The sequence below is a fragment of the Salarias fasciatus genome, chromosome 7 (genome assembly GCF_902148845.1).
Source record: "Salarias fasciatus chromosome 7, fSalaFa1.1, whole genome shotgun sequence".
NCBI classification, from domain to species: domain Eukaryota; kingdom Metazoa; phylum Chordata; class Actinopteri; order Blenniiformes; family Blenniidae; genus Salarias; species Salarias fasciatus.
The window spans coordinates 2,890,714-2,914,358 of NC_043751.1; the positions used below are offsets into that span (position 1 = coordinate 2,890,714).

The 23,645-nt window shown below is 51.4% G+C and overlaps 1 protein-coding gene across 4 annotated transcripts in view; it reads left to right on the top strand.

Moving 5' to 3' along the window:
* The window catches only part of lrrk2 (leucine-rich repeat kinase 2), a 178,063-nt gene that overhangs the window by 59,469 nt on the left and 94,949 nt on the right, over positions 1 to 23,645 (top strand). For all 4 annotated transcript variants that reach the window (XM_030095652.1, XM_030095654.1, XM_030095653.1 and 1 more), the window contains 5 exons: positions 16,562 to 16,674; positions 17,057 to 17,129; positions 20,598 to 20,788; positions 22,118 to 22,368; positions 22,772 to 22,920. In XM_030095652.1, the coding sequence (XP_029951512.1) occupies positions 16,562 to 16,674; positions 17,057 to 17,129; positions 20,598 to 20,788; positions 22,118 to 22,368; positions 22,772 to 22,920 (777 nt within the window). The remainder of the gene's footprint in view (positions 1 to 16,561; positions 16,675 to 17,056; positions 17,130 to 20,597; positions 20,789 to 22,117; positions 22,369 to 22,771; positions 22,921 to 23,645) is intronic.

The window sequence follows — 23,645 nt, forward strand, 5'->3', positions numbered from 1 at the left end:
TAGTAGTTACTGGATGTAACTCCAGTTCTACGAGTAAGTGCGTGCCCGCCTACGGGCTTCGCTAGTGGCACACCGCCAATCTCTGTCCAATCCACTGAGACTATACAAAGCTTGACGCACCAATCCCCCGCACGCGATGGCGCAGCGCCACGCCCCACACCGAGGGTACATAACCTCGGATGGCGCTAAGCAAACCCTTCTTCTGACGTAGCAAAAACAAGGGAAGCAGACAGCTGGGCCAGCAGGTAGGCGGGCACGCACTTACTCGTAGAACTGGAGTTACATCCAGTAACTACTAATTCTACTTCGTAAGTGCTTAGCCCGCCTACGGGCTTCGCTAGTGGTACTCACCAAGGCGAAGGCCGTAGGTCGATGAATGTACTCCCAGCTGGCCTGCTGACGGGATTGGTGCGTAAGACGGAAGTAAACAAACCGTACGTCCAGAACGGCCGTAGAACTCCCGAAGGACGAGGCGGGCACCTAGCGACGTAGTGCGGCCCACGACGTACAAAGCATCGCCACAGCGACACACACACACGCCGGCCGGGAAACCACAGCGGCAGGCGGTGAAGGGGGGGACCCCTGGCCCGCGTTCCACGCACGGGGAGCGGCAGTGAACCCAAAAACGGCAAGCGGCAGAACTCCTGCCCCTGCAACACCGTAAACAACATCCGCAGACCGCGGCAGAGCCGAGCGGCAGGCGGGGAACCCCTGGTCCGCGAGCCCACCCGGGACGCGGCAGCCAGGCCAGAAGGACCGAAACGGTTAGACGACCGAACTCCTGTTCTCGCCGAAAACCGACATGGCCACAGAGTCAGTGCACATATCCAACAGATACGAACGCACGAAGGTGGACGCAGAGGCCCAGGAGGCAGCCTGGCAGATGTCACCCACCGTGACCCCTCTGCACAGGGCCGCAGAGGCAGCCACACAACGTGTGGAATGAGCACGAATCACTGCCGGTGGCGAGAGATTCTGTGCCTCGTAGGCAGCTGCAATAGCGCCCCCCACCCAGTGGGCGAGACGCTGAGACGTCAGCAGGGAGCCACGCCCCCTGGCTCCAATCCTCACAAACAGCTGGTCCGTGGTGCGAAAGCCAGCTGTGCGCTGGACATAAAGACGCAGAGCCCTGACCGGGCACAGTGACCACAGGCGTGGGTCGTCCCCAGACGAACCAGGCATGGAGTCAAGCGTCCTGATCCGGATCACTCGCGACCGGAAGTCCGAAGTGATCACCTTGGGATGAAAGGCCGGGTTAGGCCAGAGGTGCACGAGTCCCCCATCCTGGCTGAACACCATGCAGGATGGGTGAACTGACAATGCGCAGAGATCCCCAACTCTCTTGGCGGATGCTAGCGCCAACAAGATGGCGGCCTTAAAGGAGAGAAAGCGGTCCTCCGCCTGCTCCAAAGGCTCGAAAGGAGGTCCCTTAAGGCCCTCCAACACCACATGGAGGTCCCATGGAGAGACCACATGCCTGGGGGGCGGTCGCAACCGACACGCCCCGCGCAGAAACCGCTTCACAAGCGGGTGGCTGCGTGCAGAAAAGCGGCCGAAACCGCCGTGGCCCGCTGTGATGGCCGATGCAAACACCGCCAGGGTGGATGCAGCGCGACCGCTGTCCAGCAGGGCCTGGAGGAACTCCAAAACTCCACCAATGGCACAGGAGACCGGGTCCAAGCCCCTCTCCGAGCACCACGACGTGAAGAGCTTCCATCGAGACCTGCAGGCCTTGACAGTAGAGGGGGCCCTGGCACTCTGGATGGTGGACACCACCGCTGGGGGGAGGTCTAGTTCCACCAGCCTCACCCGCTCAGCCTCCAAGCCAGGAGCCTCCCGCCCAGGAAGGGGCGGGACCGAAGGGCGCCTCCTGCCTGCTGCAGTGCGTCGGGCCCGTCGGGAATCGGCCACGGGTCCCCGACTGCCAACTGAACCAGGTCCGGGAACCACCGCGCACTCGGGGTGTCCGGAGCCACCACGATCACGTGAAGATTGTGCAACCTCACCCTGCGCAGCAGCGGGGTCAAGAGGTGGACTGGAGGGAACGTGTACAGGATGCCCGACGGCCAGCTCCTGTGTGCGAAGGCGTCTACCCCTAGAGGGGGGGCGTCTGACGACCTGAGCGAGAACCAGAGTGGGCACTGTGCGTTCTCTGCACTGGCGAAAAGGTCTGCCACTGGGCATCCGAACCTGTGCCAGAGTCGGGCTGCGACCCACGGGGACAGGCACCACTCGTCGTGGAGTGGGCCTCCCCGGGACATTCTGTCTGCACCGACGTTGAGGACTCCGGGCACGTGACGCGCTCTGAGAGACGCGAGGTGCCGGTCTGCCCACCGGAGGATCTCCGCCGCTATGCGATGAAGAGGGGGAGACCGGGTCCCCCCCTGCCTGTTCAGGTACGCGACCACCGTAGTGTTGTCCGTCCTGATGAGCACATGGCTGTCCTTCAGCCTGGCTTGGAAATGGAGCAGGACCCTCTGCACCGCCGTCATTTCCAGCACATTGATGTGAGTGGGAGTCAAATCCCAAGCACCGCCCACCGCGTGGTGGTCTAGGGTGCCTCCCCATCCCGCGAGAGATGCATCGGTGAACACTTCGACGTGATGCGACACGCAGCCCAGGGGAACTCCTTGCATTAGGAGAGCAGGATCCATCCAATAAAGGAGATCCTGGCGTGCTTGGGGCGGGATCGGGAACCGTTTGCATCCGTCCCACTTCCCCACGCAGCGGAGGCGTGCAAACCACCGTTGCAGCCTGCGCATGTGTAGAAGGCCCAGCCGGACCACTGGGTGGGCCGCGGCCATTAAACCCAGGACGGTCCTGATCAGACGAACCCCGACCAGGGGTGTGGTCACTGCAGACCTCAGGGTCGAGAGAAGGGAGGTCCGTCTCTCCTCGGAGAGGCGGGCAGTCATAGAGAGCGAGTCCAGCTCCAACCCCAGATAAGCCATGCTCTGAGCTGGGGTGAGCGCGCTCTTGTGTCGGTTCACCATGAACCCCAGGAGCTCGATGTGGTGCAGGACCTGGGTCGTGTGCAGCACAGCCTCCTGATGAGAGGACGCCAGTATGAGCCAGTCGTCGATGTAAGTGAGGATCCTCAGACCATGACGACGGAGGGGCTCCAACGCTGCTTCGACACACTTGGTAAAGGTGCGAGGGGCGAGAGAGTAGCCGAAGGGGAGCCGGTTGTATTGAAAATACCTGGTCCCCACGGCAAAGCGGAGGAAGGCTCTGTGCCTTCTGAGAATGGGGATGTGGAAGTAGGCGTCCGTCAGGTCGATCGAAGTCATCCAGTCCCCAGGTCGAATGCTCTCCAGGAGGTGTTTGACTGTCAGCATGCGGAACCTCCTGGTGGCTATGTGAGTGTTGAGGACCCTCAGGTCCAGAATGGGTCTTACACCCCCGCTTTTCTTGGGGACCAAGAAGTAGGGGGAATAAAAACCCGAGTGCGCCTCTGTCGCGGTCAGCTCCGTGACTGCACCCCGGCGGAGGAGTGAGGCTACTTCTGCTTCGAGAGCGGCCGTCCCCGCAGGGCATGCGAGCCGCGTACGAAGGATGCCGTTGAAGAGAGGCGGACGACAGGCGAACTGCAGGGCATAACCGTTTCTCAGTGTCCTGGACAGCCAGGGAGAAAGCGGTCCCAACATAACACGCCACGTGTGAAACCGGAGCGTGAGTGGCTGTACCACGGCCTGAGGGGACGGCCCACCCGTCCTCCCGGCCTCGGGAGACGGGGGCCCCCGGCGAAAGGGCTGTGGAGCAGGCGTCCCCTGAATGAGAGCGGGCGGCCGCCAGGCGGCCGCGGACCGGCGCTTTGCTGGGGACAACCCGAGCAGAGGCAGCGCGATCCCGGAGTTTTCCGGGTCGCTGTCCTCGGTGCTGATGTCGGAGCCTTCCGGATCGCTGGCCGTGATGCTGAAGCCGGAGCCGGGACGCTCAATAGCGGGAGCCCGGGACGGCAGAGCTCCGCTGCTCCGAGGCTCCGCCGTGACAACACACGGGGAAGCCGAGGGAGCGCTGCCGGGAGCAGCACGAATAAGGCCGGGATCGGGGCGCTTTACGGTGGACACCCGGGCCGGTGTGAGTCCGCCGCTCGGCGGAGAAACTCCGCTGGGAGCGGCATGAGTGGCGCCGGGGCTGGGGCGCTGCATGTCGGCAGCCCGGGGCGTCACGGCACCGCCGCTCTGACGCCTCGTCATGCCAACACGAGCGGAGGTCGGCGGACAAACGCTGCTGAGAGCGCTATGGGTGCGGCCGGGGCCGGGATACCCCACGGCGGGGATCCGGGCCGGGCCGGAGCCGTCGCTCTGACGCTTCGAAATGCTCACTCGAGCCGAAGCCGGTGGAGAGTGCAGCCTGGAGCGTTTGCGGGGCGCTGAAAAGACATCAGCAGCGCACCGCTTGCGTGACGCACACAGCGGGAAAGCTAGCGGCTCCAGCGCGCTGCTATGCCCCGCGTCCGCAGCCGCATTGCGGCCAGAGCGCGAAGAAAGCGCCGGTGAAGAGGCGGTTCCGTGCGCATTCCGCTCACCATCCTCAGCCGCCTTATCGCGGAGCGGGAGGAGGGAGGGAGAAGGGCCCAGCCGGGTTTTGCACTTTTCGATCATGCTAACACGGGGGAGAGGAGGGACTGCTGCTCTCTGGAAGATGTAACGGGCCTGACGGCCTTTATTTGCATGTTTGCTGGCAGGTGCGGGTCGAGCGGACAGGGCGCTCCGTGTCTCGGGAGCGCGGGACCGTCTGGGCTGATCGGCGCCCCGGGAGGATCGGCGGAAAGACGGTCCGGTCTGTCCAGGTGCCGAGGTGCTCCAAGGAGCTGCGGCGGCGGCTCACGGCGGGGCTGGAGGTGCGGGGCGAGCTGCTGCGAGCCTCGTGCTGCTGCCTCCAGGCGCTCGATGATCACCTGTATATCGGGCCCAAAAAGAGAGGAGGTGGACAGGGGGAGTCCCAGGACGCCCCGCTGGTCCCGCTCAGATAAAGAAGACAGACCAAGCCACAGGTGCCTCATGGCGAGCTGTGCGTTGGCCATGACGCGGCCTCCACTGACGGCGATGGCTCTGCACATGCGCATCAGGACTTCTGCCGTATTTTGGACTTCCACGATGTCTTCGGGGGAAAGCTGGGACTTCTCGTGGCAGATCTTGTCCACAGAGCCCAGGAGGAAGGTCATGTTATTGGCTAGGGCGAACGTCAGGTTGCCGCTAGCGTAGCCACGATCCAGGAAGCTCGCCATGCGCCTGTCCCTTTCCGACGGCAGCACGGGCTTTCCGCCGGGCCAGGCGGAGGATCGGGGGAGGAGGCACAGCCGAACGGAGTCCTCAATGGCAGGCACTCCGGAGACCGGCGGCCAGCCCTCCACACAAGAATACTCTCGGTAGCCCTTCACCGTACCCTTGGCGGCAAGTGGCGTACCCCAGTCCCGCTGCACGTGAGCTTGAAACGACGGCACGGCGGGAATAGGACCGCAGTCCGGGACCGAGCCCGTGACCGGGTTGCCAGCCCGAGTGCAAAATCACGCTGCACCGGCTCCGGAGGCTGCGGCGGCAGCGCGAGGCCGGTGCGCTCGGCGGCTGAAGTGAAGAGCCCCGCGAGGTGCTCCACAGGCTCACGGGGGAGACGGGATGCGGTGGAGGCGGAGTCGAACCGAGTCGAACTCCGTGACACAGACACGCTGCTGCTGCTGCTGCTGCTGCTGCTGACGCTGCCGCGGATCTCGGCCCAGTCGTAGGCGGCGGCGGCGGCGGTCTCCTCGGCGTCGTCCTCACCGGCAGGAGCAGGGGAGGTTGCGCCCATAAAGGCTGCTCGCCGCTGGCTCTCTTCGAGCGGCAGCGCGAGGCAGGCCGGGCAGGAGGTCCGCTGGTGGTGATGCTGCCAGCCAAGGCAGAGGAAGCAGAGCTCGTGACAGTCCTGTACGATGAGCGGAATGCCGCAAGAGCGGCAGAAGAACGGCCCGACGCCCGATGGCGACTGGTCCCGGGCCGGCGAATCCATCCTAGTCGAATCTTGATCCGGAGAATAGAGGCTTCTAAGTCTCATGGAGATGCTGAGAAAGAAGAAGGGTTTGCTTAGCGCCATCCGAGGTTATGTACCCTCGGTGTGGGGCGTGGCGCTGCGCCATCGCGTGCGGGGGATTGGTGCGTCAAGCTTTGTATAGTCTCAGTGGATTGGACAGAGATTGGAGGTGTGCCACTAGCGAAGCCCGTAGGCGGGCTAAGCACTTACGAAGTAGAACTGATCAGGGCTGCTTTGTATATTTGAACATGTCTTCTCAAAAAGGACTGACGCTTCAAACTGATGTCTACAGAAGAGCATCAGGGCTGGGAAATGGAATTTATAGTCCTCACCAACTTTTAGTGCTCACATCTCTCCAAAAAATAATGAACCAGAGCATTAAAAAATATATATTCTAATTAAAAGTTCCAATTAAAAATTGCCTCTATAAAAGGCATGACAAATTTTTCACATCAGTGGCTGTATTCAAAATATTTTTATGCAGTGCTTTAGTAGATCCGGCCCAAACGGTCCAGTTCTCCTGGCCCGGCCGCTCTGTCAAATTTTAGAACTCATTGTGGCCCGCAAGTCAAAAAGTTTGCCCACCCCTGGACTAGACATGGGTCTATAGACATAAATATCTACACACGCTGCACTGACCGAACATATATCTGCATATATGATAGGGCTGAACGATATATCGCATTTGCGATGATCTCGCGATATTACAAAACGCGATTTGCACATCGCAAGGGGCGCGATACTGCAGTCACGTGACGCAAATTTACATCGGAGGGCGCCGTGCAGACTGCTCGTTTAAAGGCCTCAGTATACTCCCCCGTCGCCACTACGTCGTTCCTACGACGTAGACTTCGTAGCCCTACGACGGGCTACGTCGGGGCTTGACGTGCGCCTCCCGAAAATTGTGACTTCGCGTCGTATCGACGCGTGATGACGTGAACGTCGAGGGCTGTGATTGGTCCGCTTTCGCGTTGTTTATAGAATAAAGTAGAACTCACCCGAAATGCTTTTCTGATTCGAACAGTGCTTCGGGAGAAATTGAGATCCAAATTTGAGCGGCGCACATCCCTATACTGTTAGCGGTGTTAGCACTGTTAGCAGACGGGGCTATGTGTAGAGCCGCTCCTCAAACGGCTTTAATCGTCCAAAAGCTCATTAGTTTCACTAATATTTCATCACGGTCCGCTCAGCCTCTCCTCCATCACAGCCCGGTGTCACCAGATATGTCATATATGCAGATATATGTTCGGTAAATGCACGCGTGTCTAGATACGTACGTCTATAAATCTATGTCTATAAATCTATGTCTAGGTAAAGCCGGAGCTACGGAAGCCGCATTGTTGTTGTGACTGCTAGCGGCTTGGCAGAGGAGGGCGTTCCCTTGACGCAGGAGCAAGATATGTTCAGTAGCGGCGTTGGGTTGCCGGCGTAGGAACGCCGTGGCGGCGACGGGGGAGCATACTGAGGCCTTTACAAGGTGCTGCTGACTGCAGCAGCGTGACCACCGAGCCTCGTTTCGCACAATGGCAGCGGATTTATAAAAGATGTGGAACAGCAACACGTCCTCTGCAAGGAATGCCCTGCTCCGTGCGCGCACGTGAGAGAGAGAGAGAGAGAGAGAGAGGGAGGGAGACAGAGAGGGAGAGAGAGAGAGAGAGAGAGGGAGGGAGACAGAGAGGGATATCGCGGTCGAAAGGCACATTAAATACTGCTCTGCGCATGTTCTGTCTGCAAGGAATCTTGGTCTTTTGAGTACATGAACTACTTGTGACCCAGTTTAGCTGCTACTAAGTAAATGAAATGTGCGGAAACGATCGTTCAGTTTATTGAAAAAATGCTGCATCGCATCATTGAACATATTACCACGTCTTGTCAGTTCAAACATGCAGAGAGCCTGCACAGCGCCTGCAGCCCTTCTTCTTCTGTGGTGTCTGTGTAAAATAAGGTTGAACATGCAAACAGCACACCTAGTGGCATGAAGTGCAAATGCAGTCATGGCGTCGTCTGTGGCCGTGGTTTGGGGGACATCCTGATTAGGGATGAGCGAGTACACCACTATCTGTATCTGTATCTGTTTACCCATCCAAATGATCTGTATCCGTATCTGTACTCGGAGGGGGCGTGGTCTAAACCGGAAGTGGCCGTGGTTTAACTGGAAACGGGCTGGGGCAGAAATTGGTGCACTATTTTAAGTCTGAAATTGATATGGATTTCTCAGAAGTTGCTATATTGATTCTTCATTTGAAAACTATTTACAGAACAGTCTCAATGATAAAATGTACAGATTTTTGTTTTAGTCAAAACATGAATATTTTTGAAGTTATATAAATGATTATTTATTCACACAAAAGCCTCAGAAATAAAATTTGAATATTTTTGGTCACAATAGTAAAAGAACTATTTACAGAACAAGTATTTTTATTGAATCAGAACATGAATATTTTAATTGTATGAATGCCTCCCCCCATGATCCCCACCGGAATCTCCCCGGTGTCCAGGGAAACCTCTCATACCCCCTGCTGAGCTTCCTGGTCATGTCCGCGGCTGCAGCGCCACGGACACGATCGGGACGTGGACCTCAGTCCAGTTATCATCTCTCTCCCACAGATCACAGCCTCCCAGTGGAGCACAAGCCCAGATTATTATGAAAAAGAAAAGAAAAAAGGAAAAAAAAAAACGCGAGGGAAAATGAAACTTAGAAACCCCCGAACCCCCCCCCCCCCCCCCCCCCGCCCCCCCCCCCCCCCGAACGTGCACAATCGCCCGACGTTTCAATCTTATAAGGTTTTCCTCAGGCACAATGCAGCTACAAAGAAATAAAATACCGCATTTTAATTTATCAGCTCCGATTGGCTTCTCTCACAAGGATCCTGTCGTCTCAGTGGAGCACGGAGCAGAATGAAGGACCAATGAGGATCTCCCATCAGCACGAGGACGAATCATGACAGACAATGCTTGGGCTGTCCTCGGATTCGGAAAAAATGCATTATCCGTAACAAGTACTCGTTTAAAACGAGTATTCGGCTCATCCCTAATCCTGATCATGTAAACAGGAATAATGGGCTCTATGCACAGCTCCATTACTTCCTGAAGTTCAGACAGCACCTTTATTTCCTGTTTCATGATAGGATGAATTGATTAATCCAGGTGTGTCTGACCATTTAGTAAGGTCAGACACACCTGGATTAATCACTCCATCCAATCATAAAACACAGGAAATAAAGGTGCTGTCTGAACTTCAGGAAGTAATGGATCAGTGCATACAGCCCATTGTCTGTTTCAGCAGGTAGACGGGTTATTCCAAATGTTTCAGAAACCGGAATATTGGCCTTAATCCGAATATTGACTGTGTGTTAACGTAGTCAGTTGTGTGTTTTATGTTGATGTGGCCTCCTATGACAAAAATGTGATTATTCATATTTATATTTTAGAAAATGTACTTAAAGATGAAAGAGTCTCAGCAACAGGATGTGCAGGAAGCTGGTGGGACACTTTGTCAGCTCTGAGGCGCATCCAGGGCCGGCCCGGGCTTCAGAGGCGCCCTAGGCGAGCCCGAGACGAGCGCCCCTTGGGAGCGTGCTTTTCGAGCGGTCCCGACATTTGTTGAGCGGGGGGGGGGGGGGGGGGGGGGGGGGGATGCGCTGAGGACCGATGCCGAACAATACCGATCAGTGCCGGGCAGCGCCGAGGACGAGGAGCGCGGTGCGTCGGACCGCTGCACAGCGGGGCACACGGAACACAGAGCGTCGTGGCGCCCCTTGTACGACCGCGGCGCCCCCCTCGGGACGTGGCGCCCTAGGCGGCCGCCTAGTTCGCCTATGCCTAGAGCCGGCCCTGGGCGCATCCCTGAGCAGAACCTCGTTACAAAGTGCCCAACAAGACGGGGATCAAAAGAGAAAACGGTCTCCAGAGTGCTGGAACAGGCCAGAGCCGTTTCGCAGGTGCTTCATTCCAGGTGTCTTAAGTTGTTTTTTTTAGTGATTTTTAAATTTTGAATCTACAGATTTTGTTCTATTTTTTAATGAGTGTTCTAATAAAGTTCAGTTTGTTACAAGCCATAAATCTTTGTATTCAATTCTAACAAATAGAACTAACCTATGGGAAAGAAATGCTTAAACTTTGAAATAATAAAAAAAATAGACTAAATTAAATATCGCATTCTATATCGCAATCGCAATATTGAGGGGAAATATCGCAATTCAATATTTTCCCCATATCGTTCAGCCCTAATATATGACATATCTGGCGACACCGGGCTGTGGAGGAGGAGAGGCTGAGCGGACCATGATGAAATATTGGTGAACAAATGAGTTTTTGGACGATTAAAGCCGTTTTAGGAGCGGAGTCATTACCCATGCCCCGTCTGCTAGCCGTATACGGATGTCCGCCGCTCGATTTTGGATCTAAATTTCTCCCGAAGCACTGTTCGGATCAGAAATTCGGGGTGAGGATATTGTTCGATTTCATTCTATAAACAACATGAAAGCGGACCAATCACAGCCCTCGACGGATTTTTGGGAGGTGTGCGTCAAGCCCCAGCGTAGGGTGCTACGTAGACGACATAGGTTCTATGTCGCTGCGCCGGAGAAGCATACAAAGGCCTTAAGACATGAAAAGGGCCTCCACCATTATGAAACTACAAAGTTAGTATATCCTACTCATCTATTACCTTTAGTTATTTTACAAAAGAGGGCTCTTAGAATAATTAATAAAGCCGCTTCAAAAGAGCATACAACGAAACTATTTCTGAAGTCAGGACTATTAAAATTAAAGGATTTAATTGATTTACCAACATTAACAGTCATGTATAAAGCTAAAAGACGCCTGCTACATCGTGGTTTGCAAACACTTTTACTTTGAACAGTGAGACCAGTAGAAGAAATCTTGATTTTAAACATAATTCTGCAAGAACGACTCTGAAAGGAATGTGTGTTTCTATCGCGGGTGTGAAAAAATTGAATTCTTTGGAAAAAGTTGTGAAACAATGTTCAAACATTTTGCAGTTTAAATGTAAGTTTAAAGAAAAAATATTTAACATTTATGCAAAGGAGCCATAATAATGATGTGATTGATTTATAGATTGATTGTGGCCGTCGGAGGTTTTTTTTTTCTTGTTTGAGTTTGGAAAAAAGACTGGGGTAGGAGTTAAAAAGACTTATCTTCATCCTACTCCTGTTCTTGTACATGGGATGTGTATATTTTGTGTTCTTATAAATTGTATCCATTTGTTGATTTTTTTATCTTGCATTCCCATGGAAAAGAATAAATGAAATTAAATTAAATGATGAGTTAGTCAATACAGCGCAAAGTTTTTATCAATAGATCTCATCGGATGTCAATGTGCGGCCAAGTGTTATACTTGATTTTCTGGAAAGATTTAATTTATCATCTTCGTCAGAAGAAGATCACGCTGCTCCTGGAGCACCAGTAACGCAAGAAGACATGTTTATTTTTAAATTAAATTGAATTAAATCTCTTCAAAGTGAAGAAATGGGTGGGCCTGATGGTTATGTTCCAGAGTTTTACCGAACTTCTCAAGAACAGGTAGTTGGGCCATTTTTTAATTTGTGCCGACATTGGGCTGAACTGGGAACTCTGCCAGCCACAGTACCGTATTGGCCCGAATATAAGACGACTCATTTTGTAAAGAAAAAAAAAAATGCTGAAGACAATATGGTCACTCATAAAACAAGTTTTTATTATATAATTACTATAAACTCAAAACTCACAACTGAGATAACATTTCACAAGATATAAAATGAAAAAATATTGCTATAGTATTGAATAAAAATATATTCTCTTTCTCAAAATAAGAAACAATAAGCAACAAATAAGAACCTCAAGGGGTCAAAACTGCATAAATGATGTAAATAACTTCCCAGTGCCTTCAGCTGAATCAGGCTCTGGTGATGCTAATAATATTCATTTTTTTCTTTGCTAATGTCTAAAGTTGGCTAGAATGTTATAAACTTGTTCCTACTCCTTTTGAGCAACAGTGTACAGAATATTTTACTGTTTATGTACAACTCTTGTCATTGACAGATATACTTGTATCATCCTTTGTTGTTGCTCAAATGAAATAAACAGTAAACATCCCAGCCTCTAGACGTTAGTAAAGAAAAAAATGAATATCGTTAGCGTCTTGTTACCTCGACCTGTTCTCCTCCTGCAGCCGCTGGAATGGCATTCTTTTTGAGGTTCATTCTCTGGATCTTCTGGCCTTCATTTCATTCCTGAACTGGGAAGAAGTCCTCCGATGTGAAGTGGGCACTACACACCCGATAATCCAAACGTCGTAAAGTTTGAACTTTGATGCTGGGGTCCGTGTTGAGCGCTATTAGCCATAGCTTCAATAAATCCCGGTCACGCAGTGGGAGCCTGTGAGCTCAGTGACGTCCAGCTGGTCATTTTACTTTCACAGCCAGGATATATGCACACTGGAACCATTGTACCAAAGTTACAACCAGCTGAAAATAAACTCTGACTACCTAAAAAAGCCGATGGAGATGCCGTGGTCTGACTGCAGAGCAGAGACGCTACTTCCATGTAAACAAACAGAATGAATGTGCGCCACGGCGCAGTGTGATGACATCATCGCTTCAGAGCTCCCGGAGAGTTGCTCAATCTCGCCGGTTTACAGACTTCCCCATAGCGCTAAGTGATGCTGAGTTAATAAATTTACATATATCTACCACCCCACAACAAACAAAAGAGAAAAGAGCGTCTGTAACGGCTGCATGTCGGCGCCCCGCCCGCTGCCGTTATATGGATATGGGAGGAGCTAATTATCTCCGAACCAACTGCAAATCACACGAAAGTCAAACGGGTGAGTAAATGTTGTTGTTACGAATGTGAAATAAGGTCCAGATTGTAAAAACGACCGTTCCCTTTAAAGAGGAACCTGGGGCTGCTCTGGTTTTCTTCTATTAAGGATGAATAGTAGGCAGGTCCAGTTTTACGTGAAGTTTTTTTTTTATAAGTTAACAGACTATCTTTCCAGGCAGTACGAAATACTTCTAGTTGGGTTCGATGCCATTTCCTCTCCAGTTTTCCAGCTGATCTTTTTTGTTTGCAGTTGTTTGTTGTACCATGGAGCTCGTCTCCTGAGGGTTCATGTGATTAACTTCAGGGGAGCAGCTGAGTCCAGTGTGGAGCAGAGTGAAGCTGCTGCTTCATCTACGACTAAGGCCCTGTCCACACGGAGCCAAAACGCTCATATTTTACAAAACGAATTGCATAAAGATGGAGTCAGCAAAAAAAAAAAAAAAAACGTCCACATTAGTGAACTGAAGACGCATGTAAACGCTGTAATACATAACCACGCCCACTGTCGGCGCTGCAGTGCAGTAATAGTTGGGTAGTGCGCATGCATATAAAAGCGCGTTGTATTCACGTTGTGTTGCAAACAAACGACGGCGACCTCCGGAGCGAAAGTGAAGGAAAGTTTGGTGTGGACGGACGACGAGGTACAATTACTATTTTGCACAGATATTTAAAAGACATTTTGGAGCTCCATTGTTGTTGTGGTTCTGTCGGACTTCCGCGCTGCGTCCTGTTGTAGAGGCGGGGCGATGACGCAATCGTCTCAGTAAATATGTGCGGCAAAGGCGTCACAGCGGAGACGTCTCAGGCGCGTCTTCAGATTTTTCCACTCTGGGACCCGGCTTCAAACTTTGTGGTTTTCAGAGCCCCGAGACGCCGGCTCCGTGTGGACGATGGGTGACTTAGTACAAACGTTTGTGCGGATTTGTCTGAGCTTGGCTCCGTGTGGACAGGGCCTAAATCAACCTGAGTGGGGCTGATACTGCTGCTAATGCTAATACTGCTGTCCGCTGGGCCAACAGATGGAGTGAAGTTAATATTGATGGATCATTTCCTTGAATTTGGTCACATTATCCTCTGACAGACATCTTCTAAGTTTAAGTTTTTTCCCAGGTACTTTAAAACCAGCTAATGTAAACTCAAATAACAGGAAGTGATCAGACAGTACAGGGTTGTGGGGAAAAACTGTTAATTGGTCAATGTCAATACCGTCGGTGAGAACAAGGTGGAGGGTGAGATTAAAGTGATGAGTAGGTTTATTCACCTTCTGAGAAAAACCAGTTGTATCAAGTAGAGAACTGAAAGCAGTGTTCAGGCTGTCGGTGTCAACATCTACATGAATATTAAAGTCTAAACTACAATGATTTGATCTGAGCTTCAGACTAAACTGGAGAGAAAGTCTGAACATTCAGACAAAAATTCAGAGTGTGGAGCAGCGGGGGATACACTCCAGCCAGCAGGACTGGCTTCTGTGTTTTCCAGCTGGAGTTAGTGAGATTCAGAGTGAGACTTTCAAAGGTCTTATGCTTAGTTTTAGTTACAGGACTGATTAGAAGTTTAGAGTTCTAGATGGACGCTGCTTCACCGCCTCGGCCAGATTCTCAGGGAATATGATAGTTAACATGTTGCTTCATTTAAACTGAGATATCCATCCTTCCTTAGCCAGGTTTCAGTGAGGTTTAATATATCTAAATTATGATCAGTTATTAGGTCACCAATAAGCAGGGTTTGGAGGAGAGGGATCGGATATTTAACAGTCCACATTTGACTCTTGTGGGTTTTTGCTCTACTGCAGATTTAGTTTGGATTGTGATTAGGTTTCTAGGATTAACTCCTCTCCTCTTGTGACGTGCTGTCTGCTGGAGATAATAACAGAGAGAGGACTGTGTGAAGAGTGGGTGTTAGTATAAGAGTATTATATGCATTATATTAGGTCTTGTCACAGCAGAACCATTCATGAGGGGCTGTTTTTATATTTAGAAGTGAAAAACAGCCCACTGGAATCTTGGATGTTTGCTCCTGTGTCACTGTTAAGTGAACTTATGAGAAAGAAAAGAAGAAGTCCATATTATTATTTAAAGGTGCATTAATGAGTTTGCACGTTTTATGCGAAACAGTGCCCCCTGCAGTCCTTGGGCGTAACGGCCCGAACGCACTGGACGCGGAAGCGCCGCGCGCGGTAGCGCCGCGCACGGCGCTTCTGATCGCCTCCCATGTTAACCTATCTGACCGGCCGCACCGAACGCGCAGTGGAGCGCCGCGCGCGCCGCGGCTCGCGCTCTGCAGCGCGCCCGCTCCGCTTCGTTCTATTTTTCACGCGAGCCGCGAGCGCCGGGAGCGCCATATGTCAAGCTGGATCAAGCAGATCGGACCAGACAGGAAGTCGGAAACAGAAAAGGCAAGAGAATCCGGTCAATTTTCAAAATATAACAAATTAAATGACGATTAGTTACGGGCGGTGTTGCTCGTCCGTCTATAATTTGTCACTTGGGTCTAATCACAAGACAGATGGACACACAAACAAGACATACGCATGTACGCACCCAAACACACACACACACACACACACACACACACACACACACACACACACACACACACACACACACACACACACACACAGCGACAGACATTCACGTGATGCAGAAAAAAAGAGGACAGGAGGAGAAAAAGTCTCTCCACAGGTCACCAAAACACACATCCATACTGGCAGAGCGAGACAGAGGGAACAGGGAACAAACGTGAAAACCGAGAGCTGACGGAGCGAGCCGAGTGCAGCCGATGTGTGACCAGCGCGGAGAGCGCAGGCGCCTCCAGTGCGAACAGCCAAGCGCCGGCGCGGAGACGCGCGCGGCGCCTCCGCTACGCTTCCGCGTCCAGTGCGTTCCCGGCGTGACGCAGCTTATTGAAAAACTCGTCCCTGTGAGAAGAGGGGAACTCCTTCCTCGCTCTTTTAGAAGCGCTCAAGTAAAGTGTAAGTGTCTTCTCCCTGGTGGAGTCTGTGTGGAGCTGCAGTGCTAGAAGCCAGTTTGTTCTTACTTTCTGGAAGATCCTGCTCAGTTGTTGCTCACTAAGCATCTGGCGGAGTAATGGCGGACAAAACGAAACTGAACCAGCCGGAGCGTGCATTACTTCATTCCTTTCAAATTCTCCCCAAAAAAACTCTGGAGCCGGACCGGCACTGTGACTTTCAAGTGGCAGTTTAGCCTGTTAGAGGTTCTGGTAATGAATCTGTCAGGGCTCATTGGACACAGCATTAAAAATGTGGAACATATTTATGGTGGAAAATAAGTATTTTTAAGGTTGTAAAACTCCTTAATGCACCTTTTAGTTTGCTTTTTTTGGTGCGAAAATGCATTGTTTAATTGTATTATGGATAAACCACCAACTGTTACTAATTGGTATCAGGGAAACTTTTAAGGTACTCCCAATGGAAAGACTCAGGGCAAAGCTGAAAGGAAATGATTTTTTTTTTTTTTTTTCAATTTATGGTGCCCTCTAATGGCATACCTGCCCAGTGATCGAAGTGATACTTTCCAGAGAGGAACAGGCTGATTACAGCGGAAGGCTTTGTGTTTATGCGTCTGAATGTCTTGGGAAACCTGAGAGGAAACCTGAACAAAAAGAGAAATGGCGTCATTCTCATTTGATTTTGCACTTGTCACCTGTTTTGTGTTTTTACTAACGCAGACTACTTAACTAAGTTACTCTCCTCTGGATCCTGCAGGAAGTGATTCTTTGCCCGGTGCCTCATCTCCAAAGTCTCCCGACTCCACGGAGGAGCCGAGGGCCCATCACTTCAGAAGGAAGCAGGGACGGCACAGACACACCAGTACAGAGGTCAGCACTGTTCAGGACTGCTTCACCTGCGTTGGAGGGTCATCATGGGAATGTCATCCAGATTATAGAGCATCTTCCTCCCACTGACTCTGCTAAGTGAGGGAATCGGACTGAACTGACAGTGATGCAGATATGTGACCATTAATAACACAGAATCCTCTGAAGCCATCAAAGTAACAGAAACCCATTTAAAAGAGACAAACAAACCAAATAACTGGGATTGAGCTGTCATCTTGAGTAACTTTGCGTTTTCTACGTTTTTCTACAGTGTAGTAGAATTTACCTCCAAATCAATGACATACTTTCAGACATGTCATGTGACGAGTGCAGGTGTGTTTGCCTGTCTTCAGCTATCTTCTCTCCTACGTCTGTCTTTTTCCAGAGCGCCCATGTTGACAGCGACCCTGGCGACCTTCAGCAGAGGAGCAATGGAATCACTGGCTCCAACCAAAAAGGTAACAGCATCTGATGGTCTGCAGACTGCCAGTCAGAGTCTGGGTCTTCTGCCTCTCCTGCAGCTCCGCCCTGGACTCTCCTGGCGCTTCAGTGGTAACTTCAGTGTGCTGGACTCTCCAGGCCTCTGACTCACATGCATCTATCAACTCAGTGGTTCACAGGCTTTTCTCTGTTGGGCCCCCTTTGCTCTCATAGACTTTCATGGGCAGCTTCCCAATCAGCTTAAACAGTCTTCAAAAAACTCTCTGACACGGTAGATGGATTTCCAGAAGTTTTAGTGAAGAATTCTGTGAAGCTGAGATAACAATACAGAGTCACACACTGCATTACACATTTCACATCACATATGCACAATACACAGTGCAGCTGAGCCACTCTGGCCTTATCACTAGCAAAGCAACAACAGAAAAGCTTAAATGCCATTAACAATGTGAAGCATGATACTAACTAGTGTTAGCATTTACCAGTTAGCATTTGCGAATTAGCATCCGCTAGTTAGCTTTGCGATTTAGTATACGCTAGTTAGCATCGCGGCTAAAGCACAATCCAAACAAGATACAATGTAAAACAACAGCATTAGAAACACCCACAGACGTTGCCTCAGCGAAGGTGAGAGAGAAGGAGAACCGCACAAGGGAGGACAACGGTTGAAGCTCAAGTGACAGCAGCTGATCACAGCAGCTTACTTTTTTCTGCTGGCACACTTGCTTCTTCCTGTGGCATGCTGGCTACTTCCGGTGACACGCCGACTACGGAGTGCCATGGCAATGAACATAAACAAACCACATTAAAATGTTGAAACAACTAAATAACATACACATACATATGAGGGGCATAACAGACTATTCTACAAATGAGGAAGTTGTAACAGTAAAGTTCACTGCCCTCTTCCTTGAAAAAGATGTGGACCTCATGGGGGTCGCCCTCAAACAGGTCAGAGCCATTTCCTCACACAGCTGAAGAAATCCGGACTTTGACAGGTTGTGTTTTCATGGATTTAGTCACTCAGCTGCATGTCTGGCGAGATGTGCTTGATGAGCACTGGCAGCCCTCCTGGTTTCCCAGCCATCGCCTGGTCTGTGTCAGAGCCAGCCCATGGTTTTATTTGACAGAAAAGTATCCCCAACTTTGTTGGCTGTTGTGATCATGGTGGAAGCTATGTCAGCAAACTCTGTGCACAAGCCCGATGACGTACTGCTAGTTTTTGCAGATATCGGCAAGCTAGTTTCTAGTCCATCTCCTGCCCCAGTCAGTACGGCGGTGAAACGAGTCAGCATCAGCACACAATCACTGGCATCACCAAATATAATGTCAAGGAAGCTTTTAAATGTCAGGAAACGCTGGCTGGTTCAACTGGGCACTGTTGTCTTCCATTCACAGCAGACTGAACTTCCTCTGCTCTCTGGACCAGTCCAGACTCTGCTCTTCCTCTCTGGACCAGTCCAGACTCTGATTTCCCTCTCTGGACCAGTCCAGACTCTGATCTTCCTCTCTGGACCAGTCCAGACTCTGATCTTCCTCTCTGGACCAGTCCAGACTCTGATCTTCCTCTCTGGACCAGTCCAGACTCCGATCTTCCTCTCTGGACTGGTCCAGACTCCGATCTTCCTCTCTGGACCAGTCCAGACTCCGATCTTCCTCTCTGGACCAGTCCAGACTCTGATCTTCCTCTCTGGACTAGTCCAGACTCTGCTCTTCCTCTCTGGACCAGTCCAGACTCTGCTCTTCCTCTCTGGACCAGTCCAGACTCCGATCTTCCTCTCTGGACCAGTCCAGACTCCGATCTTCCTCTCTGGACCAGTCCAGACTCTGCTCTTCCTCTCTGGACTAGTCCAGACTCTGGTCTTCCTCTCTGGACCAGTCCAGACTCTGCTCTTCCTCTCTGGACCAGTCCAGACTCCGATCTTCCTCTCTGGACCAGTCCAGACTCTGCTCTTCCTCTCTGGACCAGTCCAGACTCTGATCGTCCTCTCTGAACCAGTCCAGACTCCGATCTTCCTCTCTGAACCAGTCCAGACTCTGATCTTCCTCTCTGGACCAGTCCAGACTCCGATCTTCCTCTCTGGACCAGTCCAGACTCTGATCTACCTCTCTGGACCAGTCCAGACTCTGATCTTCCTCTCTGGACCAGTCCAGACTCTGATCTTCCTCTCTGGACCAGTCCAGACTCTGATCTTCCTCTCTGGACCAGTCCAGACTCTGATCTTCCTCTCTGGACCAGTCCAGACTCTGATCTTCCTCTCTGGACCAGTCCAGACTCTGATTTCCCTCTCTGGACCAGTCCAGACTCTGCTCTTCCTCTCTGGACCAGTCCAGACTCTGATCTTCCTCTCTGGACCAGTCCAGACTCCGATCTTCCTCTCTGGACCAGTCCAGACTCCGATCTTCCTCTCTGGACCAGTCCAGACTCTGCTCTTCCTCTCTGGACCAGTCCAGACTCCGATCTTCCTCTCTGGACCAGTCCAGACCCTGATCTACCTCTCTGGACCAGTCCAGACTCCGATCTTCCTCTCTGGACCAATCCAGACTCTGATCTTCCTCTCTGGACCAGTCCAGACTCTGATCTTCCTCTCTGGACCAGTCCAGACTCTGCTCTTCCTCTCTGGACCAGTCCTGACTCTGATCTTCCTCTCTGGACCAGTCCAGACTCTGATTTCCCTCTCTGGACCAGTCCAGACTCTGATCTTCCTCTCTGGACCAGTCCAGACTCCGATCTTCCTCTCTGGACCAGTCCAGACTCCGATCTTCCTCTCTGGACCAGTCCAGACTCTGATTTCCCTCTCTGGACCAGTCCAGACTCTGCTCTTCCTCTCTGGACCAGTCCAGACTCTGATTCCCCTCTCTGGACCAGTCCAGACTCTGATCTTCCTCTCTGGACCAGTCCAGACTCTGCTCTTCCTCTCTGGACCAGTCCAGACTCTGATTTCCCTCTCTGGACCAGTCCAGACTCTGATCTTCCTCTCTGGACCAGTCCAGACTCTGATCTTCCTCTCTGGACCAATCCAGACTCTGCTCTTCCTCTCTGGACCAATCCAGACTCTGATTTCCCTCTCTGGACCAGTCCAGACTCTGATCTTCCTCTCTGGACCAGTCCAGACTCTGATCTTCCTCTCTGGACCAGTCCAGACTCTGATCTTCCTCTCTGGACCAGTCCAGACTCTGATCTTCCTCTCTGGACCAGTCCAGACTCCGATCTTCCCCTGCTCAGACGGGCAGACGGGTTTTAGCTGCAGCGCCGTCTCACTGTTGTTTGAATGAGACTCAGACGGCCAGACACAGGCCGATGTTTGGGAGCGGTGGACTGGACTCATGTCAAGACCAGCACCAGAACCAGGTCTGGTGGAAACTGAAGGCACTCTGTTGAAGTGGTTCTGGGAGAGCCTTTCTGATTGGAATGTGTTCTTCTCTCTCTGAGTGTTTCTGAACAGGACCGTTGGTGTGATGCCTTCTTTGCTTTCTGCTCTCAGTAAAGGGGTCTGCTGAGAGCTTTGTGTCCAAAGAACGAGAGCAGATCCGCCTGCTGGACCTGTCAGGGAACGAGCTGGCGTCTCTGTCCTGTTTGATCGACGACGGCTTCATCCAGCAGCAGCTGTGGAACATGATCCGCCTCGACCTGAGCCACAACAGTCTTTTAGAGTTCCCCCCTTCTCTCTGCCAGGTAACATTCCACCCAGCTGCAGTGTCGTTAGCAGTTTATTTCCACCTTCCTGCTTCAGAAGAAACACGGCCATTACTGAAACAGCATTGACATCTGAAGGGCCACCGCAGAGTGGAGAGCTGTGTCCAAACTGCTTATAACCACAGTCCGGGGACTTTTGGGTCCCCCCTCGTACTTAAAGATTTTTTCTCTCTCCACAGTGACAACATGACACTCACACTCTCACTCTGTGTCAATGTGAAGTTCTTCCCTAAAAGTCACAGATTCTGTTTCCTTCTACTACGAATCACACATTGCGGAGCTGCACTGACTCATTTGGTGAAAACTATCTGCACGTTCAGTCAGTGGAGAAAAAGGTGGAGGTAACTGAGACTGACAGACTCCACAGCCAACCAGAGGAGAGGACCTTTTGTCCCCACAGCCAATCAGATGACAGGAGAGTTGGTCCATGATGCAACTCCGAACAAGAAATCTGTTATGAAAGTTGAAATAAAGTACATCAAAACTACAGACTGTGGATTTTATCCATTAACCAAATGGACAGCACTAATATAAAGCCTAAATTGGTCTCAAGAAAAGTCCAAATGCAGCGAATTCCACCAGTGATTTCCACTGAAAATAGAAGCAATACCCACCAGCTTTTTGTTGGCCAACTCTCTTCTCCTGTGATTGGCTGGGGAGACAGAAGCCACAGACACTCAACAAATGCTCCTAATGTAATGAGATTACTGTGGCAAAACTGGTAATTATATCATAATAACCTTCAGTACTGATTCTGTTACTTTTTCCCAATGTTTCGCGAGTTGAAAAGGTCCACAAACAACCGAAAACAACAACAGCTCAGCTGTATGACGTGTCCGCGTGTGCAACGTCATACAACTGAGGCGAGCAGCAGAACAGATGTAGCGTGGTGACGGCGGGAGAAGATCCTGCACAAGCGTTTTATTGCTGGACATGCAAACATTATTTTCAGTTCCTATTGTAACGGACGCGGTGGAGACGTCCCCCGCTCTGCTCATGTCCCTGCACTCTGTCCCCTGCACTTGTTTCAGCTGTTAGAAGTGTATAATTTGTTACTAAGTGACTTTTTTGAGCCGTCTTTAAACGCATCATGAGTGAACACATGTTGATAAGGGGTGCTGATCTCTGTGGAGCTGTTGCCAGCCGGTGTTGATCACTGACGGGATCCATGCTGCTGATAATGCTCAGCAAACCAACCAGACACAACAAAAGGCAAAAACTTTGCCGTTTTTTCCCAAACTGTGTAGGGTGGGCCGGTCTTCTAATGAGCATGACCAAGATGTAAGCTGAGCCTTTGTGTTTTGCCAGAGTTTGAGGAGTCTTACTCGACTGGACCTGCAGGGGAACCACCTCCAGTCGCTGCCAGAGGAGCTTCTGTCTCTGCCCCGCCTGCGAACACTCAACGTATCCCGGAACTGCATCGGCCCCCGGGTGGTCTTCCCCCCGGCGGCGTCCTGCCCGTCGCTCCGGCAGCTCAACCTGTCATTCAATCAAATCGCAGAGTTCCCACAGGAGCTGGGACGAACCCTGGCCCAGCTGGAGGAGCTGCTCCTGGAGGGGTAGGCTCTGACTGACACTAATACTAGATGTAACCCGTCTTTCTGTCTCTCTGTCTGTCTGGAGGTGGACATGAACGTTTTTCAGCAGGTCTCAGAGAGGAGGATCTGGTCCAAACAGAGTCTCTCAGTCCTCATAGTGTCCTGGTCAGATCCCATTAAATGCTCTACAGAGTGTCAGGAGGTCCTGTGGACCTCAGACTGATGTTAACTCTTCTTTGTAAATAAATAAAACTTATGCTGAGATTAAAAACAGTATGTTGAAAGTAAAGAGATTTTCAGGTTGAGCGGAGAACTCCTCCAGTTTTAATGTAAACAACCTGTCACCTCTTTGACTTGAACCGTTACAAAGACACTTATTTACTCTGCGCTCATAAATAACGTGACTGCTCTTCTCTGTGTGTAGTAACGGCGTGGTGGAGCTGTGCACCGCTCTGCGCCTGTCCGAGCTGCGACTGCTGGATGTGAGCAGCAACAGCCTGGAGAGAGTGGCTCCTCACTTCCTGAGCGGCTGGAGCAAACTGGAAACCCTCAACCTGTCCTCCAACAGCCTCTGTGAGTGACACACACACACACATACACACACACCGCAGATATGACAGCATACCCCTGGTCTCTGGACCCCTCAACATGTGAAACCTTCCCATGTACAACCCGCCACAGAACCTGCCATGTAGAACCTGCCATGTAGAACCTGCCACAGAACCAGGCCAGCTGACAGTTTTGCGTTTGCCCGGGATGAGATAATGTCATGTCGCCCCGACTTAAAGCTAGGGTAGACGATGTTGTCCAAAAGCATTTTCTGTCATCCTGAGTGAAATGCTCCCTGCCTCCTGGGAGAAGTCAATACATTATGTGGACGGAAAAATGTGCGGAAAAAATCTGACCACTGTAGCGGCCACAGGAGTGTAAAAACTCCGACCAATCAGAAGGCGCGGACAGCTCTTAAGGAACCAATCAAATCCCTTCGCCGTTCTACCAGCCCCCTGCACGTACATTTCAATGGCGTGCACTGGCCCTGGTTCAGAGCGCGTTGCCAAGGCGCTCTCGGCGCTCGCGGCTCGCGTGAAAAATAGAAGGAAGCGGAGCGGCTCCTATGCGCGTTGTGTGCAGCAGTCAGAAAGGTTAATAACACTGGAGGCGATCACAAACTCTGTGCGCGGCGCTTCAGCATCCAGTGTGTTCGCTCCCAACGGGAGCTCCTCCAATGGGGTGGGAGCTGGGCGGAGCCTTGGGGAGATGCTACATTCGTGCTACATGCTAGTTTTCCAAGATCGTCG